Source organism: Bidens hawaiensis, unplaced genomic scaffold (genome assembly GCF_021521415.1).
Source record: "Bidens hawaiensis isolate Kalapana, Puna unplaced genomic scaffold, B.hawaiensis_p1.1 tig00000458_1, whole genome shotgun sequence".
In the NCBI taxonomy this organism is placed as follows: Eukaryota; Viridiplantae; Streptophyta; class Magnoliopsida; order Asterales; family Asteraceae; genus Bidens; species Bidens hawaiensis.
The window spans coordinates 1,166,238-1,194,149 of NW_027491030.1; the positions used below are offsets into that span (position 1 = coordinate 1,166,238).

Below are 27,912 nucleotides of genomic sequence, written 5' to 3' on the forward strand. Positions count from 1 at the left end.
TCATGTCTCTTGATTTCATTTAAACAAACACGCATTGACATCATTATATATATACAACCTATACACATAAAAAATATGTAATCACTCATTGTGTACAAAGTCTTTCAATGATATAATTATGCATAAAATAAATAAATTACCCGTAAATTATTATGTAACATTTAAAAGTAATTATGCAACAAATAAAATAATCATATGGCCTATTTTTAAGGTTTTGTACTCTAAGCTACCTTTATATGGGTGTTTGGCTTGTTTTGAATATCTTTTTATTTAACTAATTATTATTATTATTATTATTATTATTATTATTATTAAATAAAATGGGGGCGAATTGTGACACATGGCGCCCAGTCAGCAAAATAGGCGAATTTGTTTTTGGGTGTAATGGTGTAGGAACTACAAATTGGGCCCACAATATCTTTTTTTATTATTTTCTTTTTATAATTAAACTAATCAAATAAAAACAATTTCTTCAAATAATTAAATAAAAATGCATTAAAATTAAAAAGAAATACAAAAAAAATACATAACTAAAAATATAATAAAACATATAGCTCGGTTGGCGTACATGTTTAGGTTCGGGTCGGGAAATTGAAACGGATAGCTCAGTTGGTTTAGGTTCATCGGGTTCCATTGTAAGTTCACGTTCGGTTGGTTTTGCAAACCATGGTGTTGACCGAAAGGACGGAATGGTTGGTTCGGATTGTTTCTAGGATTCATTTTGCATATACATATATATATATACACACACAACATATATACATATACATATATATATATATATATATCACACAACATGTATATATATACATATATATACACACACACAACACATACATATACACACACACATATATATATATATATATATATATATATATATCACACACACAACATATATACATATACATATACATATATATACAATAGTAATATAATAATAATATATAATATAATAATAATAACCTTCATATCCTCTAGGCGATAATTAAACCCCGCCCCCGTCCCAAATCGCCCACATATCGCCGGGGGGGGCGGTGTTCGCGCCCAAATTCGTCCCTTTTCGCCCCTAACTCACGCCCACTACAGATAACCTTAAAGAAAACCATTTGGTTTCTAATTAGTAATTTGAATCAGCATTTGTGTCACCTTTTGAACGGAATAATTAGCATTATGTTCCTAGGTTTTTATTGTGCAAAGCGGAGTTGAATTTTGTGTTGAGAAGTGATACGGATCATGTTGGAGTTTTAATATTAGGCTATAATGGGAAATTTTAATCTAGTTAAAAAATAGAGTGTCATGTATCACCTAAATGGCTAAATGTTAATTATATGGAAGCTTATAGTAAACATTAACATCTTTTATTTTACTTATTGATTTATATTTATTATTAGAGAGGACATTACATTAATATGAGTAGTGTACATGACTTTCAAACTACATGACAACACCCTTTCCTTCTTATGGCACACGTTTAAATTCTGTAATCTTCATAAAGTAGCTTTGTTTCTTTAGGTAAATACTTAAACGTGTGATCGTCAGTTGCATTCAACTTTAAATTAGTTGAAATGTTTATTTTATTGCTTCGAGAATTGGGAAACTAGAATCTATTTTTCTAATTGTAAAATTATAAACTAACCGAGTTCAAAAATTCAAATTAAACTAAAGTATAAAGAAATTGGTAACGATCATGTTGTAACGCGCAAGACAAAACCCGTAGTTAAATGTAATATGAAAATAGTTTAAATATATAAAGTAATCTTCATTTAACTAGGGATAATAGTAATATAACCTATATAATTTCATTAGTTTCCTAACTTCAGTTTTTTAAGTAATATTTTACATCATAGTGGTTGTTGACTTTTTTTACTTTTGCCATTTAACCCCCATCTATAAGGCGAGGGGTGTGGGGGGCGCGAGAGGGGGCGTGAGTGGGGGCGCGAGCCAATAATATTGTGACGTGTGGCAGAGAGAGAAACTTGATAAGATGGGTGTTGGTAGTGGTGATAGCGCCCCGGGCCATGGTGTGGAGGGGCGCGAGAGGGGGCGCGAGCGGTTTATTTTTTTATTTTTTTATAAATGTATTAAAAAAACGTATTATTAAAAAAACAAGAAATTATTTAAAAAAACACACATTAATTAAAAAAACACATTAATATATAAAAAAAATTAAAGTACTAAAGAAAAACATTATTCTTATTCTTCGGCTTCGTCTTCTTCGATCAACCTCTTCCGGATACGTTCCTTTTGTTTTTCCATCAGCATTTGGTCGACCGGATTTAGGTGGCTGAAGTCTCTTGCAAGGAAGTCCAAATCTCTCATTCTTTTTTTTTCCTTTTTGTCAATAGAGACCACCTCCATGGTTTTGTTGAATTTATTGAGGGATTCAACAAGATCGTTGATGTTTACGGCTTCCCCCTCAGCCGGTTTTTTCCCCCTGGCGTCCCTTCCCAATGGCCGCCTCCTCGGCGGTGAAGACGTTTCCTCCCCCGCAACGTTTAGGTCGAATCCAACCCGGCAATCCGACCCGGCGGAAGTGCTGTACGCTCCAGACGAACTAGTTTTAGTCCGTTTCGGCCCTACTTCCGCATCAAGGTCCGGCGCCACCAGCTCAACCCACTTGGAACACCTTCTCAACCTCTCCCACACCTTTACACCGTCCCACGTCTTCACCGTCCCATACCTCGCAGGCACTCCTGCCTCCACTCTTCGACAGTGAAATTATAGACCGCCAAATCGTCACTGCCACTTGGTCTCATACGACCGGCGTTCCTGTTGAACAGATTAGTAAACAAGCCGACAAATTTTCTGATTTCGGTCCACCGACCCGAAATCATATCGGGGTTCCGCTCTGTACTCCCAACGAGCGAATAGAACGTCTCCCTAACCTTTGTCCAAAAGACCTTGCTCTTTTGGTAGTCGGCTGCAAAATGCATAAATAAATTTGTAAGTCATTTAACTTTTTTATTTAACTTTTTTTTAAAATCATTTTTAAAAACGTTAAAACAATTACCGCAACGCCGATCCTCAGAAATGGCTATCCAAGCCTGACACAGGGCTTCCTTCTCATCCGATGACCACGGAGTGATTTTCCGTTTCGCCCTTCCGGTCGAAGCCGAACCCGACCCGTCCGTTGCAACTTGTTTTTTCCGGTGGACGCGTCTTAACTGTAATCTGATTCTAGGTTTGGGTACCAATTTCCAGCCATGTTTTTAAAAAAAGGTTTGGAAGATGGGGTGATTTTGGGTTTTGGGTGTGGTATGTGATATTGGTATGTGATATTGGTGTTTGTTTGGGTTTGATATAGGTTGAAAATCGAGTTTGATTTTGTGTTCCGGATGGTATGTTAATATATAGGGTTTGAAAATTTTTTTTTTTATTAACAAAACCCACCCAACGGCTCTTTTTCACGCATCCCAAGCCACATTCACGCCCCCCCCCAGCCGCTAGCCCACCCGCGCCTGCCTCTTTTTCCGCGCTCGCGCCCCTCTCGCGCCCCTATTGCGCCTCGGTGGTGTGGTCCTCGCGCCCCGGGGCGCGACCCGCCTCGCCACTTGCGCCCTTTCTCGCGCTCCGCACCCCTCAGCCTAAGTTAGAAAGCCAACTTGGACGGCACATGTTTATTTTTATTTGATTTTGTTGATTAGACACCCACATAACATTTTATTTAATATAATAATAATAATAATAATAATAATAATAATAAATATTAGTTAAATAAATAGATATTCAAAACAAGCCAAACACCCATATAAAGGTAGCTTAGAGTACAAAACCTTAGGTAATTTATTTATTTTATGCATAATTATATCATTGAAAGACTGTGTACACAATGAGTGATTACATATTTTTTATGTGTATAGGTTGTATAAACTAATGAAATTATATAGGTTATATTACTATTATCCCTAGTTAAATGAAGATTACTTTATATATTTAAACTATTTTCATATTACATTTAACTACGGGTTTTGTCTTGCGCGTTACAACATGATCGTTACCAATTTCTTTATACTTTAGTTTAATTTGAATTTTTGAACTCGGTTAGTTTATAATTTTACAATTAGAAAAATAGATTCTAGTTTCCCAATTCTCGAAGCAATAAAATAAACATTTCAACTAATTTAAAGTTGAATGCAACTGACGATCACACGTTTAAGTCTTTACCTAAAGAAACAAAGCTACTTTATGAAGATTACAGAATTTAAACGTGTGCCATAAGAAGGAAAGGGTGTTGTCATGTAGTTTGAAAGTCATGTACACTACTCATATTAATGTAATGTCCTCTCTGATAATAAATATAAATCAATAAGTAAAATAAAAGATGTTAATGTTTACTATAAGCTTCCATATAATTAACATTTAGCCATTTAGGTGATACATGACACTCTATTTTTTAACTAGATTAAAATTTCCCATTGTAGCCTAATATTAAAACTCCAACATGATCCGTATCACTTCTCAACACAAAATTCAACTCCGCTTTGCACAATAAAAGCCTAGGAACATAATGCTAATTATTCCGTTCAAAAGGTGACACAAAAATTCAACTCCGCTTTGCACAATAAAAGCCTAGGAACATAATGCTAATTATTCCGTTCAAAAGGTGACACAAATGCTGATTCAAATTACTAATTAGAAACCAAATGGTTTTCTTTAAGGTTATCTGTACTGGGCGTGAGTCAGGGGCGAAAAGGGGCGAATTTGGGCGCGAACACCGCACCCCGGCGATATGTGGGCGATTTGGGACGGGGACGGGGTTTAATTATCGCCTAGAGGATATGAAGGTTATTATTATTATATTATATATTATTATTATATTACTATTGTATATATATGTATATGTATATGTATATGTATATGTATATATGTTGTGTGTGTGATATATATATGTGTGTGTGTATGTATGTGTTGTGTGTGTGTATATATATGTATATATATACATGTTGTGTGATATATATATATATATATATATGTATATGTATATGTATATGTATATGTATATATGTTGTGTGTGTATATATATGTATATGCAAAATGAATCCTAGAAACAATCCGAACCAACCGAACCACCCATTCCGTCCTTTCGGTCAACACCATGGTTCGCAAAACCAACCGAACGTGAACTTACAATGGAACCCGATGAACCTAAACCAACCGAGCTATCCGTTTCAATTTCCCGACCCGAACCTAAACATGTACGCCAACCGAGCTATATGTTTTATTATATTTTTAGTTATGTATTTTTTTTTGTATTTCTTTTTAATTTTAATGCATTTTTATTTAATTATTTGAAGAAATTGTTTTTATTTGATTAGTTTAATTATAAAAAGAAAATAATAAAAAAAGATACTGTGGGCCCAATTTGTAGTCCCTACACCATTACATCCAAAAACAATTTCGCCCATTTTGCTGACTGGGCGTCATGTGTCACAATTCGCCCCCATTTGTAGCCCCTCCACTACACATAGCCTAAAGAGGGTCTTACAAAACAAACCGAATCGCCTGCGGTACCGGTTTTCGGTCAAACCTACCCGGATTTCAAAATATTGGTTTTTTGGTAATGAAATATGCTTTTATGTATGTTTATGCACATTAGTGTATTTATGATCCAATTAAAAATGAATGATTTTATTTGTAAATTGCTTTAATTAAATGACTTGATAATGCATTTATGACTCTAGGTGATTTTGAAATACGACTGATTTGTGCTAAATGATTTGTTAATAATGTATTTACATCCCACTTAAGGTAATTAATTTAATTCACATTTTGTTAAAACTGATTTTATAAATACGTTCTAATCATGTTTCACTTTAGGTAATTAAATTAATTTTAATCTTTACAAAGGCGTTACCAAACAATTTATGCAAAAGAATATAATCATACATATATTTGGAATAACTTAAGAGATTTAAATGCTGTAGTGGTATTTACTCTCAAAGTAAGAGTTCATATATATTCTCATTGTTCCCAATATCATTATTATTATATATAATAATTTTAAAGTTTGGTGCCGTAAAGCCTTCATTGAGCCACTTTACGGCACCGTATTGGTGATATTTTATTTGTTTTCTTTTATTTTAGCTTGGTCCGTAATGAATGTAACGAAAATCGATCGAATGTCAATTTTGTTTTCGTTCTTTTTTTAATTTTTGGTTTTAGTTACGGAACGTGATGGATACTGAACGAATTCGTGTGTTTTGTTTTAGCTTCAGTACCGTAACGAAAACGACCGAAAGTTGATTTCCTTTTTAATAGTTACGGTCCCGTAACGAACATGACGAAAACTGACTGAATTCACGTAGACTCATCGCCTCAACGTCCGGGATCGATAACGGTCGGGTATTTACCTATAATCGAGTTTTACCGACTGACGCCGCGCCATTGGTGTACCCCAATTGTTATAATTTCTTTGTTTTTTTTTTGTCTTAGTTCCGGTATAATAACGCACATAACCAAAACCGACCGAATTCGTGTCGACTGATCGCATCAATGCTGGGACCAACAAAGTTTGGGTTTTACCGACTTTTTTAGCGCAAACACGCTGGGAAAAACACTAGTTGTAAATATTTAATATTCAAAGAAAATTGATTGGAATCAATAAAATTCGTTTATTTATTATGTTATTTTTATTGAAAGTATTATAATCTGTTGTTTAAAAATAAAAATTACGTAAAATATTTTCATCAAATATCCATGTATTATATGGTTGTCAAGCTACTTACTCATAAACAACTTTATGTTTCTTGTTAAAATAATTTACTTTTACTTTAAAATAGTCAAATAAATATAAATCATTTATCATTTGATAATAAATTGGTTGTGACTCAATGGTAGAGCACCCACTTTACTAGTGAGAGGTAGGGGGTTCAAACCTCATTATCAGCAATTTATATGTGAGATACGAGGGATGACCATGGCTTGCCAAGGTTCGAGTCCTGCTCTCACCCGGTTTTACTGGCTCCTCGCTGTCGTGCTGTTTGGCGGGCGTGGGGGTCGGGTTTTATCCGGTAAATCCATCAATAGGTGGACCGCTAGGGGCTCCGTCCGTCCGGACTAGTGGCCGGCTCGGGCTACCTTTAGCTAATGAGGGCCGCGTATGAAGTATGTTGGAAATCAACCAAAAATGTCAAAATATCCTGTTGACCAAAGTGAAAAATTACCAAACTCATATGTTTAAAATTTAGACATCTTGGACTTTATAAGCATTTAAATTTAGATATCTTGGACTTTATAAGCATGTTAAATTCAAACAAAATTAAATGAAATTTATTATAAATAAATTAAAAAAGAAAACTAAGATACCACCATTCATTGGAGTATAAGAATCATCCCTCCCAATCCTTCCTACCTAGTTCCTACTCATCTCAAACTGTCACTATTGCTTCTTCTTTCGTCACTAAAAAATCTTCACATTCCATATAATCACTTCTCATCACGTATGAATAATAATAATAATAATATCTAGTAGTAATATTATTATTGTTATTATTATTATTATTATTATTCCTCACACACCGGACACAATGGAGACCGGCGTCCCACCCGAACCGAAACCGTCGCAAATAACCCGTCTCAACTTATTCGTCGCAAAAACCCGAGTCGGAAAACGCTTTAAACTCACCCAACGCAACACGACTTTCACAACCGAGCTTCGCGCGGGCACCGCCACGTTCCTAACCATGGCGTATATCCTCGCGGTCAACGCAAGCATACTCACCGACTCGGGCGGCACGTGTTCAGTTTCAGACTGCATCCCACTCTGCTCAGACCCTACTTTTCCAGCATCAAACTGCACTGGCCCGGATCGTCGGGTTATTCAACCCGACAATTCATGCAAGTTTAGCCCGGTTAACCCGGGTTACACCGATTGCTTAACAAAGATCCGAAAAGACTTGATCGTCGCAACCGTAGCGTCGTCGCTAATCGGTTGCGTGATCATGGGCGTGTTCGCGAATTTGCCCTTAGCGTTAGCTCCCGGAATGGGAGCTAACGCTTACTTCGCATACACGGTTGTCGGTTACCACGGGTCAGGCAACATTTCTTACGAAAATGCCCTCGCCGCAGTTTTCATAGAAGGAGTCATATTCTTAATAATATCAGCCGTCGGCTTACGCGCTCAGCTAGCTAAACTAATCCCTAAGCCGGTACGTATATCCTCATCAGCAGGAATCGGCTTGTTTTTAGCCTTCATCGGCTTACAAAACAACCAAGGGATCGGCTTAATCGGGTTCAGCTCGTCTACATTAATAACCATCGGCGCGTGTCCAGCTTCATCAAGAGTCTCAGTCGCGCCCGTTATCACTCACCCAAACGGCACCGTTTCACTCCTACCCGGCGGCTCGGCTTCGGGTGACATCATGTGTTTACACAACCGTATGGAAAGCCCAACGTTCTGGCTCGGCGTGGTCGGCTTCGTAATTATCGCGTATTGTTTGATTAGAAACATAAAAGGCGCAATGATATACGGCATTGTATTCGTAACGGCCGTTTCATGGTTCCGTCACACTGAAGTAACGGCGTTTCCGAACACCCCGTCAGGTGACGTGGCGTATGATTATTTTAAAAAAGTCGTTGACGTACATAAAATCCAGTCAACGGCTGGTGCATTAAGTTTTAATAATATTAGCAAAGGGTATTTTTGGGAAGCTTTAATAACCTTCCTATACGTCGACGTTTTGGACACCACCGGAACGTTATACTCCATGGCACGTTTCGCCGGATTCGCCAACGCCGCCGGTGAATTCGACGGTCAATATTTTGCATTCATGTCCGACGCGTCATCAATAGTCGTCGGATCGTTGCTCGGAACGTCGCCGGTGACGGCGTTTATCGAGTCCTCAACCGGAATACGCGAAGGCGGTCGGACCGGGATGACGGCGTTAACGGTGGCTGGATATTTTATGTTAGCGTTCTTCTTCACGCCGTTGTTAGCTTCAATTCCGCCGTGGGCGGTTGGACCGCCGTTGATATTAGTAGGAGTGTTGATGATGAGATCTGTGGTGGAGATTGATTGGGATGATATGCGTCAGGCGATACCGGCGTTTATAACGCTGTTACTAATGCCGTTAACTTATTCAATTGCTTACGGTTTGATTGGTGGGATTGGGACGTTTATTGTGTTAAATTTTTATGATTGGGTTCAGGGGGTGTTGGGTAAATATGGGATAGTTAAGGGGGGTGGAAATAGAAATGATGAAAGTGTTATTAATGGTAATGGGGTGGTAGTTGGTGGTGTGAATGAAAGTAGTGATAAAAGAGTTGAAGTTTAGTTTTTTTTTTATTATAATTTTGTTTTGGTTTTGGTAATATTATTTGTTATTTTGGGATTTATTAAGATAAATACGATATCTGTTTTAGAAGGTATATATTGTCTTCTTCTCATGTTAAATTATATATAATTTTTTTATAATAGTAGATAAATATATACACCAATCTTATTCCCAATGAATAGACTTCAAATACGTGTGAAATGACATTTAATTTGTAAGTAATAATTAAATAATATGATGTGTAAATGATTTATCTGAATTTGTTTTGTTTTGTTTGAGTTAATATAATCCAATGTTTTAGCAATTAACTGTTAACATCGTCACCCGCCCTCTAATATGGTGGTCAAGGGGTTTTTCCTTCAGGTTATCCTCCTAGGGTGGTCATAGAATTCTAACTCAAGACGTGAACTTAGAAATTTAGGATGGGTAGGCATAATGCCTGACTGTGAAGTCAAAACGTCATAGAAAATGGTTAATTTTTTTTAACGAATAAAATTTTTACACTTTATAGAGTTTGAACCGATGACCTATTATTTAACACGTTAAATATCCCACCAAAGTAGGGAAAAAAACAAAACTAATTGTGTATTGTTGTGAAAAAAATGTATTGTGTATTGAAGCCAAATATAGAAACTTTTAAGAAAATAAATTAGGTGGTCATAGAGTCCTATGATTTAGGTTACTTCCGGCTTGACATGTAACAAAGAAATGGGGAAGGTACCCTACATTGATGGATTGCATTAAAGTCGAAGGTCAAACATATCTTAGCCAAGCTTGTGGGACTCTTTGTGGGACGAATGCTGCTTTGTAGTGTTCTTGTTCAACGTGGGCTTTGAATTGACATAATTAAAAAAAATTATGATGAATATATTAAATACAATCTCTAGCACCAAATTAGTGGTCACTAGGGGTGTCCAAAATACCTGAACCCGATTTACCCGACCTGAACCCAAATAAGCTAATTAGGGTCGGGTTAATAGGGTCAAAAAGTATTAATCGGGTTAACCCGAATAACCCGAATTTTTAATACGTCGGGTTTCGGGTTCATTTTTGGAAAAAAAAAGTCGGGATTTGGGTTAACCCGAATAACCCGATTAGTGGTGATACTTAACTTCAAATATGATTATGAAAAGATGAAATAAGCACTATAAAGTCAATAATGTTAGTTTTGTAGAGAAGTTAATTATTCTGCTTGTTCATGAACTGTTCGGTGAAAAGTTCATTTATGTTGTGTAAACGAACAAACATGAACACATGTTTCACTCGTTCATCTATGTTCGTGAATGTTCGTTTAGGATCGTTCATTTAAGTTTGTATACTAGAAAGTTATCAATATTATTTGCATTAAGAAATTGTATCACCCTAATATGTTTCATATTTGTTTGTTTATGTCTATTTAAATGTGTTCATTTATATCCGTTTATGTATGTTTGTGTTCGTTAATGCATGTACATATATGTTCCTTCATGTTCGTTTATCTTTATTAAATTATGTTCATTTATGTTCTTGAGCTATTTGTTTAGATTCTTAATAAACGAACATAAATGATCATGAACATGCTTATTTTTTAACCAACGAACATTAACACACATATTTGTTTGATTAAATGTTCGTGTTCATTTGAAGTTAAATGAATGAACATGGACATGCCTATATGTAATTATAACGTAACCATTTGTAACGGAAATTGAAAATTATGTGGAACGAGAAGTTTTGCAACCTACAAGTTACAAACACAAAAAACAATTTAAAATTATAAAGTAGCATGGTCAACCCAATTAACCCGACTAACCCGATTAACCCGAATAACCCGAACCTTAATAGGGTCGGGTTACGAGTTAGATATTTTTTAAGGAAAACCCGACTAACCCGACCCAATAAACCTGAAACCCGATCGGATTGACCCGATAAACACCCCTAGTGGTGACAAGACCAAATACAAAGTGTTTATTAACATACAAGTACCACATACTTAACAAGTTAATCAAACCTACGCCAATTTTCTCATTTTAAAAGAAAATAATTTTGCACTATTTTTAAGCCGAACGCTATATGTTTTTTTTCAAACTATCGGTTTATACTTTATATGTGTAATTTCTGAACAAGTTAAAGATCAAAACAATAATATGAACACACTACATGATACTAATGTATTAGAAAAAATTATATAAATTAATTACTTTTTGTAGACAATAAAATAAGTTGAAACGTTGAAGAAGAAACAAGGTGTTTTTGTACCCAAAATGTGAGTGTCGTATGCTTCCTAAAGCTGAGGCCGCATGTTAGATAATAGGCCGATACTTTTTATTAGTCAAATTAAAAATAAGAAATAATAAAAAAATCTTTTTGTTATTGTTATATTGTAATAAAATAATAAAGCATGTATCTTTCAAAGTTTAAACCGGATGTTTAGCTAAATTCTTATTTTGAATTAAAGAATTAAAGAAATATAGAGTTGATTTCTTCTAAACGTAAGAACCCGTAATCTAAAACTTACGGATTCACCAATGCATTGCTAGCATATGATCCTGTAAGACGCAACTTGTGTTTGACGTGTTGCATTCAAGATGTTAAAATCAGAAAGGATCTCTCCTTTAGAGTTTCTCATACTCTTTAAGGTTATAACCCCATTTTTGGGAGTGATTAGATAAAAAGTGTGGGCTTGGTATGATCATAATTCATATCTATTTGAATGAGAAACATAATATATATGTATAAATTAGATAAAAATAATAAAAGTTATAAAAATGAAAATAAAAGACAGATCCTATCCTATATATGTGTAATGTTGGAAAAACAAAGAAGTGGATGAGACCAATGAGTGATGTGAAGAGATCGTCAGTTATATGCATTCAATTCAAATATTTAATATGAATCTATTGGGACAATGTTCGGTGAAGACTCACCAAACTTTCTTGCTCAAATAAATTATATAAACTCGTGTTTGCTAAAATCTAAACATGATATTTTCGATATGTTGTATCACTTTTATGAACTTTCATATACTCTCGTGTTTCGTAAAATCTATGTGATGCAGAAATAAATAAAAATAATAAAATATCTTTTAGTGTGTACACGGACGGAGAAAACTTGATATCACGATTTTAATAATATAAAAAGGAGTGTTCTCACGTCTTGACTATTGATCATCTAAATTTTAACATTAAAAACATCAAATTGAAAACATATGTCGACCAACAATAAAAGTGATAATTAAGACTTAAGATATTATGATATTAGGTTTGAAATTTGATTAAGTGGTGTTTTCTATAGTGGTCGCATTCCTCTTTGATTATGATTGTTGGTGAGTCAGGCATGGAGTGTTAAAATTAGTCTGAATAGCTGACATCTTATCTCAACAAAGCTCACTCGAGTATTTGTGGTCATTTCAAACACAGTTAAAAAATGATTTTCAAAAGTATATATGCTTTAAGAAGTTCAAAATTGATTAATTTTATACTAATGCTCAAACACAAATTGTAAAACTCCGTGAGCACATTATTTATAACTTTTACTTGGCTTTTTACCAAGAAAAAGAAGAAAAGGTTGGTTGAGTAATTGAAAATATCAGAAAGATGGGATATATATAACCTTAGGAAAAACAATTTGACTTAACATATTATGTTTGCTTATATATCGACAAGCCAAACTATGCACAGTTTTTGCACATGATAAATCGTGCTCCTCCTACATTTGACTTTTTTAAAAATTTATAAACAAGTAAAAAAACATAATCAACATCATATTGTATTTATAAATTTTTAAATAAATAAAATAATGCTTACTGCTTAGATTTCAAAAATATATCATTTAACAATATGTTCAATGTGTAGACTGTAGAAGATTATCCTTTCGAATATAGAGAATGGTAAAAGGACATAATATTCAAGCGTACGTTACCAATAAATTGTATGATTATCCAAAGACATGAACTGAAATGAAATGACCGTTTATTCCCATTAAAAATAACGTTCTGGATTCTGGAATCACTCTGCTACATGTCATATACTTAAGCTCTAGGCCTATTATTTATCAATTATAATTATTCTATTAATAATTTATGATTAATAGTTATTAAAAAGAAATATTAAACCCCAATACTTATCCTCCTAGTTCTCTTTGACAACCTTCTGTACATCTTGAAAACGGAGTTAGCCTTACTCGTTAAAAATCGTCAGGACTGCATAAACACATCTACGTAGCAACGTAGGTGACGATTAGATACATCAGGGGAGAGCATTATGTGGTTATATAACCAACCATCTTATATATAACCGTTAAAGGAATAACTGTAGGTTTAAACATTTTTCACGGTTCCCGAATTTGAATTGATTTAAATTAAATCAAACTAGTCTTATATAATTCATCTAAAAGATTTGAACTATGAAACAACATATGAGAATGTATCAAATAAAATGAGGGAGTGATGAAAATGATACAAAAAGGTGACACTGACAGTTAGAGGTGCATAAATTGAGTTTTTTCTAATACTCGGGTATGAATCGGTTTCGAGTATGATCGGGTATTGGAAAATCGGGTATTGAGAGAAATCGGGTAGGGTATTGAGGAGAAAAACTCAACCCTATGTACCCGGGTAGGGTATAATCGGGTTCGGGTATTGGAATCGGGTACGACCGGGTATTAATACCCGGTTTTGAATTTGTAAATTATTTATTCATTTTTAAATTTGTTTAAATTTAAATTTGCTTTGTAATTTATAAAAATAGTTAAACTATATTACAAAAACCATAAATCCACTGAAGTACAAATTCTTTACTTAATAATATGCATTTTAAAAAAACTTAAACATAAGTTGTGAAGTAAACATAAAAATATACTATAAAAACTCATGTATTATTTCGGGTATTAGAAAATTGTTATCGGGTATCGGGTATAACCGGGTACAGGTATGAGGTATGACCGGTTTCGGGTATTTACGGGTATAAATCGGGTACGGTTCCGGATACGGGTATTGAGCTCAAAAAGCATACCCTATCATACCCTACGGGCGGGGTCGGTTCCGGTTTCGGGTATAGAATACCCGGGTATAAAAAAAACCGGTTCCGGGTATTTTTTTCGGGTCCGGTTTCGGGTACGGGTTTTTTGTGCACCTCTACTGACAGTAAATTGGTAAGCAGGCTCAGCCCAAGGGGAATCCAAGTCAAGCAGCGGTTTTGGGCCTCAACTTGAGAAGGGCCGGCCCCTAATTCATAAAGAACGTGTTTTGAAAACTGGGCTTGGTAAACAGAAGAATTTTAGCGGCCCAGTTTTGTTACTGAGCCTTGTGGGCTTGTGGCTCTGATTCTACTAACTGAAGGTGAGATTGTAGAAATGTAGAATGATTTAGCTTTTTTATCTAATGAATATGTTTGCACACTTTTTGTGCCAAACTGATGGACTTATTATATAGTAAAAAGTATATTTATAAGTTTATAATAATTTTATTTGTCATGTTTTTAATGAGATTTCCGCAAACAAAATACGCTAAAATCGATTTTTTTAAAAAATGGGAGTTCGTGTTACAAAGGAAACGTAACTCTATCAATTTTTTTAGGTTGCCCACATTACAACAAGCTTACAAAGTTACCAAGCCATCACTAATGAAGCCAACTAGTTAAAATGGAAAAGGGTTTAGTTTTGCTCCACCCATCTTCCAAATCTTGAGAGATGCCTTAACACTGATTCCGGTTGCGTTGTTGAACAAAAACACTTTGGCTGCATCGTAGATTGCCGTTGTGGGATACACTCTTGATGTTATCACGGTTCTACCTCCTTGTGCAAAGCTTTCGACTATTGAATGGTCCACCTGACAAAACACACGTGTCAGATCAAATATGTTCGGGTTAAAACAAGTGCACGCTTTGGTTCATTTAAACTATAGTTTAGGGATGTGACATACCAATAACCTCATGTTATAGTTTTCGCCTTTGAGTACAGGAACATTGCTTCCATATACCATTTTGCCCACATCTAGAAGCTTTGATGATCTACAAAAATTTCTTAAATTAGATATAGTTCGTATATAAGGGCGAAAATAGGAAAAAGAAAAAGAAACCACTACCAACCTCGATTCATCAGCACAGAAATAAGTTCTTGAGGTGCCATCCAAGTTTTTGGCGATGTAGAAATAAACAGGTGTTTGTTCGGAAAGTTCTGAATCGGCTAGAACCACGAGCCCAAACGGTCCCAAAACACCCCTCATGGCCGAACCCTCACTCGTTGTGCAGTTAAACAACACATCAGCTTCTAAGGTTGCGCCCAACAAAGCTTCATCTACCTCAAATGAGGCACTTATGTCCAACTATAATCATTATAAGCAAGTAAAATGTAAGTTCATATCACAAGTTTCAAATTTTGTTTATGCATAATTGGTCATTTGGTCACAATAAGATTTATTGATGGATAACCATAAATATGAGTTTTATAGCATAAGGTCGGGCATGTAATTAATAAAATTTTACGAGTATTTTTTTGGAACATGTATGATATCAGGTGATACGCAATCTCATTTAATGAAAACAAAATGTCACCTGTGTGGCTGAGCCAATATCAAGCGGAACAAGTGATCCAGGCCGCAACTCAACATCTTTGAACTCATCGCACTTTCCAGATCTCAACGTTTCTGTTTCCTCGACAGGCCACTGAATCAAGTTACTCAGTGTCTTCGTGTCCAACACCACGGTTCTTGGAACATTCTGTAAGTAAATTAAAAATAATGAGTTATATTCAAAAGCTCTCATTCAAGTTTCTATACAATGTGACAAAACATTTATGTTTAATGTCACTATCGCATCATATGATCAAAATAACAAAAACGTTAACGTCGTTTACAAGTGTCTTATTGTACTTATATCTAAAGAACATATGTTTGTTTGGATCCTCTTTGGCACTTTCCAAGTAGCAATTTGATTAAAAAATCTTGTATACTTAAATATTTATAGATAAAGATTTATAAAAGACTAATTTAATTAAATTAAAAATTTTATAAAAATATATACCAACATATTCGCCCATCCTTTCGCGAGGTCATCCTTTTGAGGATCCGTTTCACCAACATAGCCCCATAACACTCGTCTTTGTTTGCTAGGGTCATAAAACGTCTTCGAGGCATAGAACTTTCCATAATCATATCTCAACCCGAGACCCAAATCCATTTCCGGATCATCCGGATACCACTTATCCTTAACAATGTCATACGACCCGATCGCGTACCAATCATGTCTATCCTCATCTCCACTTTGCTTCAACACATACTTAACACCCGACCCATGATTCGACATATCCAACCCATTTGTATCACTTGTGGATACCGGGTAAAGATCCACACATTCCCACATACCCGTACCCGGGACAGCATGCAACACCTCATCCAACAACTCAAAATGAGTAAAGTTAGTAGTGTGGTAAACTAAAGCGCAACCAATAGTATTATTATGCTTTGAGCCCATAACCATTCGGTACTTTCCATCGGGCCCGACCCATAATGTAGATGGGTCCCGGAAGTCTTTGAACCCAACCCCAGGAGGGGGGAATAGAATAGGGTTAGCTTCATATTTGACCCAATCGATAAGAAGTGGGTCCGATGCATTGGCAGGATATGCGAGGCATTGGAGTTGGGAAAGATTGTAGGCGTTTCCACTATAGAGCATGATGATTTGGCCATCGGGTAATATGGTTGCAGACCCTGTCATGACACCTTCTATGTCATACCAATGGTCCGGAACCATGGCTAGAGGGAGGTGGAACCAGTTGATGAGGTCTTTAGAGACCGCGTGTCCCCATGTTATACTGCCCCAAATAGCGGACTCCGGGTTGTATTGGTAGAATAGATGGTACCAACCCTTGTAATATAATGGACCTGTCATGCATAAAAATCATTTGGAAAAGTGAGAACTTATATTATAATACATTATTTAGGAAACAACCAAATATTTTTTAAAATTTATGCCTAAAAACCGATGAAATATACAAACTGTAACAACTAATAATTCGAAGTTATAGGACAAATTACCTGTTAAAAGGTAAAATGGAAATATAAAATTTTATTTTAACTAAAAAACAAAGACATAATAAAAAAAGATTAAAATATATATAGATACTTTGTTTTAGCGTTAATAGATTTGCTATTGGTTTGGTTCGCATCTCGGGTGAGTGGGTCAGGGTCTTGTCTCAATGTCAGTTTTTGAGTTTCGTATACTTTTGGTTGGACCACTATTGGTTTGGTTTGGTGCGGGTGCATGATTCTGCACCATGCAGACGCCAGTAGATTGAGCATGTGTTGTCACTTGTCGGCATATTTGGCTTTACAACAAATTTACTAGTTTTCCTAAACACATTCGCATGATTGATTGTACACATGGCAATTTATGCATTTAGTAATTATGTATTTTCTTTTCAAAGATTGAACAAACCCCGGTCATCCGGGTACGATGATTTAAAAAGGTCATCAATCCCGACGAATGCAGAAAGTGATGGAGACCCAGGCTGTCGCCATTACCAAAGGAAACCCATCACTCGCGTATGACATTTTCTCACAAACGAGACTCAAACTGACAACTAATCAGTAGTTTACCGCTAGGGTACTGCCACATTGATGCTTTTAATTTAAATACGTTCGTTTGATAAAATTATGTGTCAAAAACAAAAGCAAAATGCCAAAATCATAAAAAGTTTCAAAAGTTTCTTAACTTTTTAATATTATGTATTTATTTTTATCAAATAATAAAACAATAAAATAAATTAGGAAAAAAGTTTCAGAAATAGTTTTTTTGTTTAAAATTATTTGATTGGTAAACAAAACAAAGCATGGAGAGTATATTAGAATCTCTCTGTTTGGAACATCATTAGTGACACTTTTGCCTTTTACATAAGTTTTAAAGGCGTTCACGTTACCAAACTTATTTCTTGTCGTGTATAATTAATGAAGTAATTTAGGTAAGTTTACTCAAGCTAAAACTCAAGGTAAAACTAGTTTAACCAATCCATGACTCTACTAAACTCGATTTCAATAGTAGTTGGACTTGATTCGAGTCACTTAAGTTTGAGTATGACACGGAACTTTCGTTTATAATTCACTATATATAGATTATAGGTACATGTTGAACAACGAAATAGTAAATAAAAGATTTTTTTTTTTTTTTTTGGTTTTACAAGTTGTAGATTTATACATAGTAGTTACGTATTTATTAGTGTACAGATCTGATAACTTATTCATTAGGATATAGATCTGATTTTCGTTTGCACGTACATAATGTTTTACACGTTTATTTATAATTTAAAATGATAAATAAAAACAACATAATAAATAAGTCAGTTTTAACTATTAGTCACATACAATAAAATCTATATAAGTGTACTTTAAAAGGAAACCAAATAAATGAAAGAACACTTACCATCAGGATCTGACATGAAGATCATCATCAAAACCATCCATCAAACACAAAGCCAAAACCATGCCAAATAAGATCACAAAAATTAACACACATTAATTATTAAATCTTCGTGTACAAAATAAAAACATATAATATTATTCAAACCAACTCTTTATGATTTTATATATATAACCAAAGTATCAAAATACGGAGTATAATAATCCATACCACTTATGAAATTCTTATCAGGTTGAAAGTGGTAAGCCGATCTTTGCCATTCTACATTATCTTCAACTCCGACAGCCTTCACCGGCTGCTGGTGATGTTGAGGTTTATGCAATGGGTTGTGAATTTTGGTGGCCGCTGATGCAATGATTAGAATGGATACAAATAAACTAGCAAGAATCTTTCCGGTGGATGATCGGATGGCCGGAGATTGGGTGGTTTCCGGCCGGTTTTTAAGGTCATTGTGAGTAATAAGAGGAGAGGTGGTGGTGGAATAAGCCATGATGGTTTTTTGCATATGGTGTATACTTGAAGGTGTGTGATTGGGGTTTTATAGAATCATTGAGTTTAGGTTTAGTAGAGGTTGTGGGCCCAACACATGCATAAATATGTAGATATTTTTATTTTTTTTACATAAATCTATATGGACTTTGTTTGGATCAGTATAAGTAGATTCTTCTAAAAAAAAGGTTTTATCAAGTACACTATTGTTATTTGACTATGTTGTTTATTAAGAATAACTAATATGTGAAGAAATTTAGATATATAAATCTATGTTTTACTCTAACCACTCAACATATTATCTCTTCTAGCCGGTTAGTAGGTTTTTTTTAATTATATATTTTTTTAACACACATCACAAAAATTGATTATTTGGAGTAAAAATGATTGTTTGATATGTACCTAAAGAATGCACGATTCATCTTCAAAGATGGAGGTAACATGTGAGGTCGATTACATGTATCCTTATGGAGCATGTACGGTTGCACATGAGATTCATTTGAAACAGAGTAGGCAATCTCCAATGCGGGTCCTTTGACGTGAACAACCATAGACTATCAGATCGTATTATTATGTGTGATAGTATATGGTAGTTTATATAAATACCTAATTGCCTATTGATATATAAACATTTCAACTAACCCTAATCAATTACACAATCATTAATTCAAACAACTTCTACACGTTTTATTGGGCCAAGGATCCTCAAATCGACGTACAATTGTCGTTGGATCATCATCTGTTGAAGTCGGTCATAATCGTATTCTATGACCGTTCTTTTGGCGCTGCACACGATACTCCCCTTTTTTTCGTGTTTAACGGTCAAGCTATACTTTTATGACTGTTTTCTGTCACATCTACCCCACATTATCGTATTTACTCCAAGAAATAAATGAAATACGTCATTTTCGTTCGAGACCCACTGTACGTTTTATTAAGTTGTAACATAATAACTTTAATTTTTGAAATATAATTCATATTAAAGTTTTTAAAATTTATTGTGATTTTTTTGAATGGCAAATGATGGTGATTTTTCATGGATTTTAATATAGGTTTGTGGATGTCCCAACAAATAATCATTCCTTTTTTAAGCTGCAATGATGGTGATGGATATAAAAAAAATTGCACCTTTCTATAAATAATACACAATTGGACAAAAATGCTTTGTGGGAAACTAATAAAATAAATCAATGATATTTAAGAATTTAGAAAAATTAACAGCCGCTAATTAAAAAGTTCCAAAATTAGCTAACGTTTAGTGATGCAACATCTTGTTTTTATTTTTTCCCCAGAGAACTGGAGTGATCATATAGCTAAATAAATATTGTAGTTTTAAATAAAATAATCTGATAATGTAATATTTCGTACAACTTTTATTAACTGGCTTGTAAACTGTTAATAATTTACTGGATAATTTCACTTAATTTCAATCTTGAATAACTAAAATCATTTTGCAATTTGGGATTGTAATCTTGTAGATTTGACTATAAACAAATTGAACGATCACAAATGACAAACCTAATAACTAATCAACAAATTAAAGACATATGTAAAAATAAGTTTATGATTTAACCTAACATGAGCTCGTAAATAAATTAAAGCTGGTCAAATTAGGTGTCGTTCGACTCGTTTATATTGTTTTTAGACAAATGATTTATAACTTTAGTTTATAATTTCAGCTTGAATTATTTTTTTTAATAGAAAATGCTTACACTCATGTTTTATCTCTTAATGTATCTTAGTTTATCTTTCAAACAGTTAGTATTGTATGCAAGACGTTATTCATGTTCCATACTTCCATATAGTTTTGTACTTTTGTATACGTTGACATCTTTACAAAAGATTTACTGTCTTCCTTTTTTATTGATTTTAACTCTATTTTGAATGTTTAGCCTTGTCTAGGCACACTTAGATGCAAAGCCTTTTGGTTCACAGTTCACCCCAAAACCATCATCTTAATTCCCCCTATTGCCCCATAAGTACAATTACCAACTCTTGCCACAACTCATTATCGTTATGTAAATCCTCACCGACCGTATGTATTCCTTCTCTACTCAACCCACATTAATTTAATTTGAATCTACTATAAATGTTATTACTTATTAGTAAACAAAGTTGTTATTAGTTATATAAGAAGTCACTCGCTATGTATTCTTCTTCATGAAAGAAAATACTTGCATTTAGTAAAATTGCATTGCTTACACTATGCGTACCTACACCTCAATTCCACATGTCTCTATTTAATTGTTTGTGCACACATCCATATCACTCCGCCTTGGCTCGTGAACACACTCACTGACTTGCCATTAAGGCCCTTAACACCCACCTCGTAATGGTGTTTAATGCCCTTTAGTTTGACGACTTGACATGAGACGTTATACCACTACATACCACCATATTAAAAGGACAATGTTTGTAGGTACAACTTGGTATTGTTTTGTATTCTAATTTCTCCGTCCACTAATAACCATTACCAAAGTTTAATTATAGTAATTAATGTTAATATTCAATTCCTTACTTTTATTGCTTAATAGATTAACAATGAATAAAGAATTAAATGATGATAAGGTTTGGACTAAGACAACCAACTAAACAAGCTAGATTAGAATGGGACCAGTAGACATTTTCTTACAATATATTATTTCAACTTGAGGTTAACCTATAAAACCAAATATGTGCATTTTTAATATATTAGCACGTTTTAAGATTTTTAATAACCTTTAACAGAAATCTTTTTTGCTTTCTAGTGTCTCAATGCAATAATACTGGTTTCCATAAACAACGGATCACATTTGGGTGTTGAACGGATCTTCTTCAAGGGTTGACAAGTTGGTGCACACATGCTTAAATTATTAATTCAATATTTTGATGATGACAAAAGAATTTAGATCATATAATTGAATGTCAATTTTCCTGCCAAGATCAACAAATCGTGCAAAAGATCGATAAACTCATAATCACATATACCGTAAAACCTTGGAGTGACCGTAAGGTCGGCCCAATCATTTTGAAAGCCTATAGTAAGTTATAAAATCATGGATCTTTTGCCTAAAATCTTTTTTTTTTTTTTTGCTTATTCAAATTATAAACCAAGAAAAGATGGTAGTTTTGATGCACATATATACATAATAAAAAACAATACACTGCTTAAATACATTTAATTGAATGTGAATAAATCAAAATAAATATTGGTGAAAATTCTTACAAATTGAACGAGTGACAATAGATAGAAGCAATGACACATGTAGTGCGTCAAAATAAAAACGGCGTTTCAGATTTATGCAAGAATTTGGTATAAAAACCCTAACCAAGTGACTGAAAATTTTTAGACTGCGAGTCAAACTCCCAAAATGATGGCTAGTTTGAACAATTTCAATTTCAAACTTAAATCTTATTAGGGATGAGACAAAAGCAACCAACTAGTTTTGATTTATGATCCTTCTAATTGTAATATATAAAGAAGAAATTATTGATGCACAAACTCGCAAAATGCATTTATATAACTGTGTTTAGACTTATTAAACTTATGTGTCGGCCGGGTTAGATCGATAACGAGTTACAACAGTAACTGGCCAAATAGTTCCGGTGAAAATAAACCGTGTTAGAAAAATATCAATTTCTCTGGGTTTAAAACAAGTTCTAACCAAGTTTAGAATTGGTTTTGAGATCCAATCCAATATTCCAATGTATTTTATTTCAAGTTATTGGCCCAATAGCTAATGAATGGGTGTCAATTAGCCCAAATATGTCTATTGGGTTAGTTTAGCAAGTCTTAGTGAGCTAGTCAGCTAGAGGGGTTTAACTGTTTAAGGTTTAGGAGGGGGTTTTTTTTATTCTCTAAACCCGCTTTATTCAGTGTTGGGCCTGGCTTTTCAAGAAAAAAATGTAATAAATAATATTAAAATCATAGTGATTAAGTTGATGATTTATTAACAACTTTCAAAATTGTTTTAGTGACTTAGATTGTTATTTTTTACTGAAACGAAAAATCACTCAAGTTTCAATATTATTTCAAACTTTTAATAATTTTTAATAAACAGTTAAAAGATATTAAACTAAGTAACCTACGTTAAAAATGTATGAACCTTGGTTACTGGTTAGTTTTTTTTTTCAATTTAATTAAAATGACTAATTACAAAACTCTGATAGTATTTAATTTTTTTTCTTCACAGTTACCTACTATTTTAAGTTTACTTGAAATAAAAACTATCATTAAATAGTAACTAGAATTGATATCTTTTTATTTAAGTCCTTTCAATAAAATATTATACCATACTGATAATTGAAAGTCGGTTATTCTTACAAGGGTGGGATTTTTTTTGACAGGAAGCCGGTTAATCTTACAAGGGAGATGGAGGAAATCACAATTGTCAGTCTTTATAGGTTCAAAACAGGTAAAGATTGTACATTGCTTCTTGGGAGGACTGGCTTGGTTTTAATGTGTAATTTGTGTAGTTCTTTGTTGTTCTTGTTGTGTTTCAGTGTTATGAGTGTTTGTTTGGGCTGCTCAGGTCTAGTTTCTTGCTGGACTTGACTTTTTAAACAAAGAATTTTTATTGGTCATTAAAAAACAGAGAAATGATGATAACATGAGTCAATTTGTTGCTAGATAAAAGTGTGACTTACTTTATTGGAAGCTACATTTAAGTAATAATAACAACATATAATTAACTTCTTGTAAATCGCAGTGGGGGCCATTTGGAGAAGATTGGTGTCGAAAGTCGCTATGCGTAAAGTAGGGAAAAAGGTGGCTGCTTATCTAGGGGATTTTCAATTCGGGGTTGGGATTCCTAATGGGGCAGAAGCGGTATTGCATAGTACTAACAGATTTTTGAGCGCGTTTCATTCTGACGGGTCCCTGGCTATTCTCACTGTTGATTTTTCTAACGCCTTCAACGAAGTGGATCGGACGACCCTTCTCAGGGAAGTTAGCTGCATATGTCCATCCATCTTCCCATGGGTCCAGTTTTTATATGCACGTCCCGCCCGTTTATATGTGGGGGATACTCATATTGAGGCTTTTACTGGGGTGCAGCAAGGGGACCCCCTTGGCCCTCTTCTTTTTGTGTTGGTCCTTCATCCGCTCATCCTTAGGGTGCAGGGGCATGTTCCTTGCCTTTCCATGCTTGGTATTTAGACGATGACACTATCATTGGTAAGTCTGAGGAGGTTGCTAGAGTGTTGGGCGTTATTCGCTCAGAGGGGGCGTCTCTAGGGCTTAGGTTTAATATTCGAAAAACAGAGATTTTTTGGCCGTCATGTGATGATTTGAAGAAAGTGCGGGGTTTATTCCCTGGCGAGATTAGCAGGCCTGTGACGGGAGTTAAACTCCTGAGGGGGAGCGGTTAGTCGGGATGCATGGTTTATTCGGTCTTTGGCACCTAAAAGAGCTTTGAGGGCGGTTGAACTTATGAAACGCCTGCCGGACCTGAGAGACCCCCAAAGTGAGCTCCTTTTGTTGCGCTCGTGCACGGGGGTTGCTAAGTTAGTGTTTGGGCTCTGGACCTGTCAACCTGAACATGTCAAAGAGGCTGTGTCCATCTTTGATGCGGGCCTGCGAGGGGCAATTGAAGATATTGTTGTGTGTGGAGGACCGCATTTTGGGGACCTCCAGTGGAGGTTGGCTTCCTTCCCTATGCGTTGCGGAGGCTTAGGAATTTTCTCGGCTGAGGATGTCTCCGCATATGCCTTTGTGGCTTCCAGGTCCCAGTCGTGGAAATTGCAGGACCACATCCTGCGAAACGCTGGTGTTTTGGGGGTAGATCCTAACTACTCTTATGCACTTGGTAATATTGGAACAACTCTCTCGGACCTTGATCTAGGCGGTTTTACTGATAAGGAGACCGCCCCAAAGAAACCTCAACAAACCTTGGCGAGTGCTCTTTATGGTAAACACGTTCATGATTTGGAGGAGCGATTCGATATGACCCCGAGACAAAAGACAGTTTTAGCTTGTCTCAAGGGGCTCATGCCCAGGATTTTTTGACTGTTGTGCCCATTGAAGGTCTTGGGCAACGGATGTTAGCAGTTGAATACAGAGCCATCCTTAAATACCGGCTTATGATTCCTCTTTTCCCTCCAGATGAATCATGCCCCATTTGTAAAAAAGCTTGTTTAGATAGATTTGGTGAGCATGCCCTCCACTGTAAGGAATTGCCGGTATTGAAGTATCGTCATGACTGGGTTAGAGATGTCTTATGGGATGTGCTTAGGCGTGCCGGGATCTCAGCCAAGAAAGAGGCACCTGTTAACTTTCTGTCTGATCCGCGAGAGGGAAGATCTACCTTGCGTCCTGCGGACGTTCTTGTGTTTGGCTGGGCAGGGGGTAAGCATGCGTGTGTTGATCTCACTGGGGTGTCCCCGTTGGTGGGGCTGAGAGACAGCGGCTTCGTACCAGGACAGGCGGTTTTGAGAGCGGAATCTAGGAAGGTTGCTAAGCATGAGGCAGCGTGTTTGGAGAATCAGCACGTGTTCATTCCCTTTGCCTTCGACACATTTGGATCCCTAGCTCCCGAGGCGGTTCGCTTCTTGGAGCGAGTGCAGAAGGTGGTCCACAGTGACTCGCAGAGCCCGGGGAACCAACGATTTATATTTAGTAGGATAGGCTTTGCGATTCAAAAGGGGATAGCGGCGCAACTTGTTGCTCGCTTACCCATTATCCAGATGTAGCTCGCTTTGTGTAATATAAAATATTAGAACCAAATTGATATAAAAAAAATGTGAACAAACCATAAAGGCAAAACAATTTAGCAACAACATAACATCACCTAAAACTAATATTTTAACTAATATATTAATTATATAATAATATAATTTGAGTAATACAATTAAATTAAACAAAAACACTATATGCATTTATCATCCCGGCCCCCACCGTCCTGGATGACGGCAACCAACCACCGTCTTTTTCAAAACCTGCCGGAGAATAAATCAAGGGTTGCTGCCTCTTTCATACCATTGCCCAAATTCTTGCCTCCTTTTACGACCAAACCACCCTTTTTGTGACATTTTTTACAAAATAATAATTAATTTTTTAATATTTGTTGTAGAGCCAAAAAGTATTATTTGTCGGTCAAAGAGGAAAAAAGATAGTGTTGTTGATTTGAAAACAATTGACATACCAACTACGTTTGAAGGTGTTGGTTGACAGTTGATAAATCAATACTTGTAGGCACGTTGAAATGTTCATATAGCTACAAATATATAATTGAATTTTTATAATGTATTCATTTTGTTTGTTTATTATATTTAATATTATTATTATTATTATTAGTTATGCTTAATTTTATCATACCAGACTACTAGTTAGTTGATGTTTGTTGGTTTGATCTTGTTCTAAACAACTTTTTTGCTTTGATTGAAGCTAACCAACAATATTTTTTTGCTTTGATTGAGAAACTAAAGTGTGTTAGTTTAGTGAAAAAGTATGCTTTAACCATTAGTCTAAACCGGCAATTTCGTACAATTTAACAATTGTTCGCTATTTTTTAACCATAAATCGCTAAATCTTGACAAAATTGTCTAAGTAGAAAAATGTTTTTTTTAAAAAAAAAACAATAAACACTTGTTCTTAATGAGAAACTTTTTTTTTTTTTTTGTAATTCTCATTGTATATAAATAGTTAGAATTAGTGCATTAAATAGCTATATCAAACGTTTTATTTGTCATAATTAAAACAATAAGTAAAGCAGTCATACGATACAAATATACAATACATTTAAGTTCACGTAGAAAACACACACATGAACATAAAGTCATAAACTATTCAAAGAGTGAATTATCTTCATATTTGACCAAATCAAACATAGTTACTTATTAATAAAATGACTAAATCATTAAGTCCAACGTAATCACAATATAACTTAGATCTCAAACTCCAGAAATATGAAATATTCTATCACAAATCCTCAATAACAACGAATGCGTTGGTTAAATCCTATGAACGACATAAATAAAAATAAAAACGTTAAAAAGTGATATCTTTCAAGAACAAGCATCATGTCATATATCAATATTAATCAATGATCAAAAGCACATAATTAGTGCATTTCCGTATATATTACATCTCAAAAATTCTATAAAATCGTATCCTAAATCCTAATTCTCATAACCAGAGAATTAACAAATAAACAAATCAGATAATCTATAACGGTATAATACATCTATCATCTATATGTATATATAAAAAAAATCAAAACAACAAATTAATTATTCTTGCCATTAGTTCTGCGGCTCGGTCCCGAAGCCGGAACCCGCTTCCCCTTCGGTAACGAACTCAAAAAGAAACTCTTAACTTTCCCCGCAGAGTATCTCTCCTGCAACGGCGTCAAAACCTTTTCTGGCAACGGAGTTGCTACAAAATTATTCGTGGTCAACGGTCTAGCAACCACGAACGAGTATTGCGAGAGTAATACGACGGCGGCGAAGATGACGGCGGTGATGCGGCGGAGATTGACCGGAGTTGTCATTGAAAAATTTGGGCGGTAGATTGTTGAGCAAGTAATTGTGTTGAAAGTTTAAAAATGAAATTGGAAAGAAATGGTGGAATGGGTGGGGTTTATATAGTGTTTGAGTTGGATGAGTTGAAAATGTCAAAATAGTTTAAAAAGTCAACGTGACACCTGGCATGGGAACACCTACGCGGGTTTTCATGCATATTCTCGTGTTTTGTTTGAGGGCTACGTTTTAAAGGTGCGACGAGGTAACCGCGTGTACGGGTTGGTATTAGCGTATATAGGAAGAGGTTCGTATAATAAAAT

The 27,912-nt window shown here is 35.0% G+C and overlaps 2 protein-coding genes across 2 annotated transcripts; one reads left to right on the top strand and one right to left on the bottom strand.

The window, feature by feature from the left end:
• Positions 1–7,288: 7,288 nt before the first annotated feature.
• LOC143627637 (adenine/guanine permease AZG1-like) lies at positions 7,289–9,404 on the top strand. Its single transcript, XM_077097420.1, has one exon. It carries the CDS (start codon positions 7,530–7,532, stop codon positions 9,273–9,275), a length of 1,746 nt encoding a protein of 581 aa, XP_076953535.1. The 5' UTR covers positions 7,289–7,529; the 3' UTR covers positions 9,276–9,404.
• Positions 9,405–14,808: 5,404 nt separating this feature from the next.
• Positions 14,809–19,269, bottom strand: LOC143627643 (beta-fructofuranosidase, soluble isoenzyme I-like). Its single transcript, XM_077097432.1, has 7 exons — positions 18,875–19,269; positions 18,668–18,676; positions 16,274–17,133; positions 15,806–15,970; positions 15,341–15,576; positions 15,175–15,262; positions 14,809–15,081 (listed from the first exon to the last, which is right to left on the bottom strand). Exons 1-7 carry the CDS (start codon positions 19,167–19,169, stop codon positions 14,890–14,892), a joined length of 1,845 nt encoding a protein of 614 aa, XP_076953547.1. The 5' UTR covers positions 19,170–19,269; the 3' UTR covers positions 14,809–14,889.
• Positions 19,270–27,912: the final 8,643 nt, after the last annotated feature.

Bases quoted from the DNA above. Each gene is read 5' to 3' on its own strand.
- LOC143627643 (XM_077097432.1), bottom strand. From the start codon at position 19,169: ATGCAAAAAACCATCATGGCTTATTCCACCACCACCTCTCCTCTTATT. The intron at 15,971-16,273 runs GTATATATTTTT...ATTTACTTACAG, and splicing joins AAGGATGGGCGAATATGTTG to AATGTTCCAAGAACCGTGGT. The intron at 15,263-15,340 runs GTTGGTAGTGGT...AAATTTTTGTAG, and splicing joins TTCTGTGCTGATGAATCGAG to ATCATCAAAGCTTCTAGATG.
- LOC143627637 (XM_077097420.1), top strand. From the start codon at position 7,530: ATGGAGACCGGCGTCCCACCCGAACCGAAACCGTCGCAAATAACCCGT.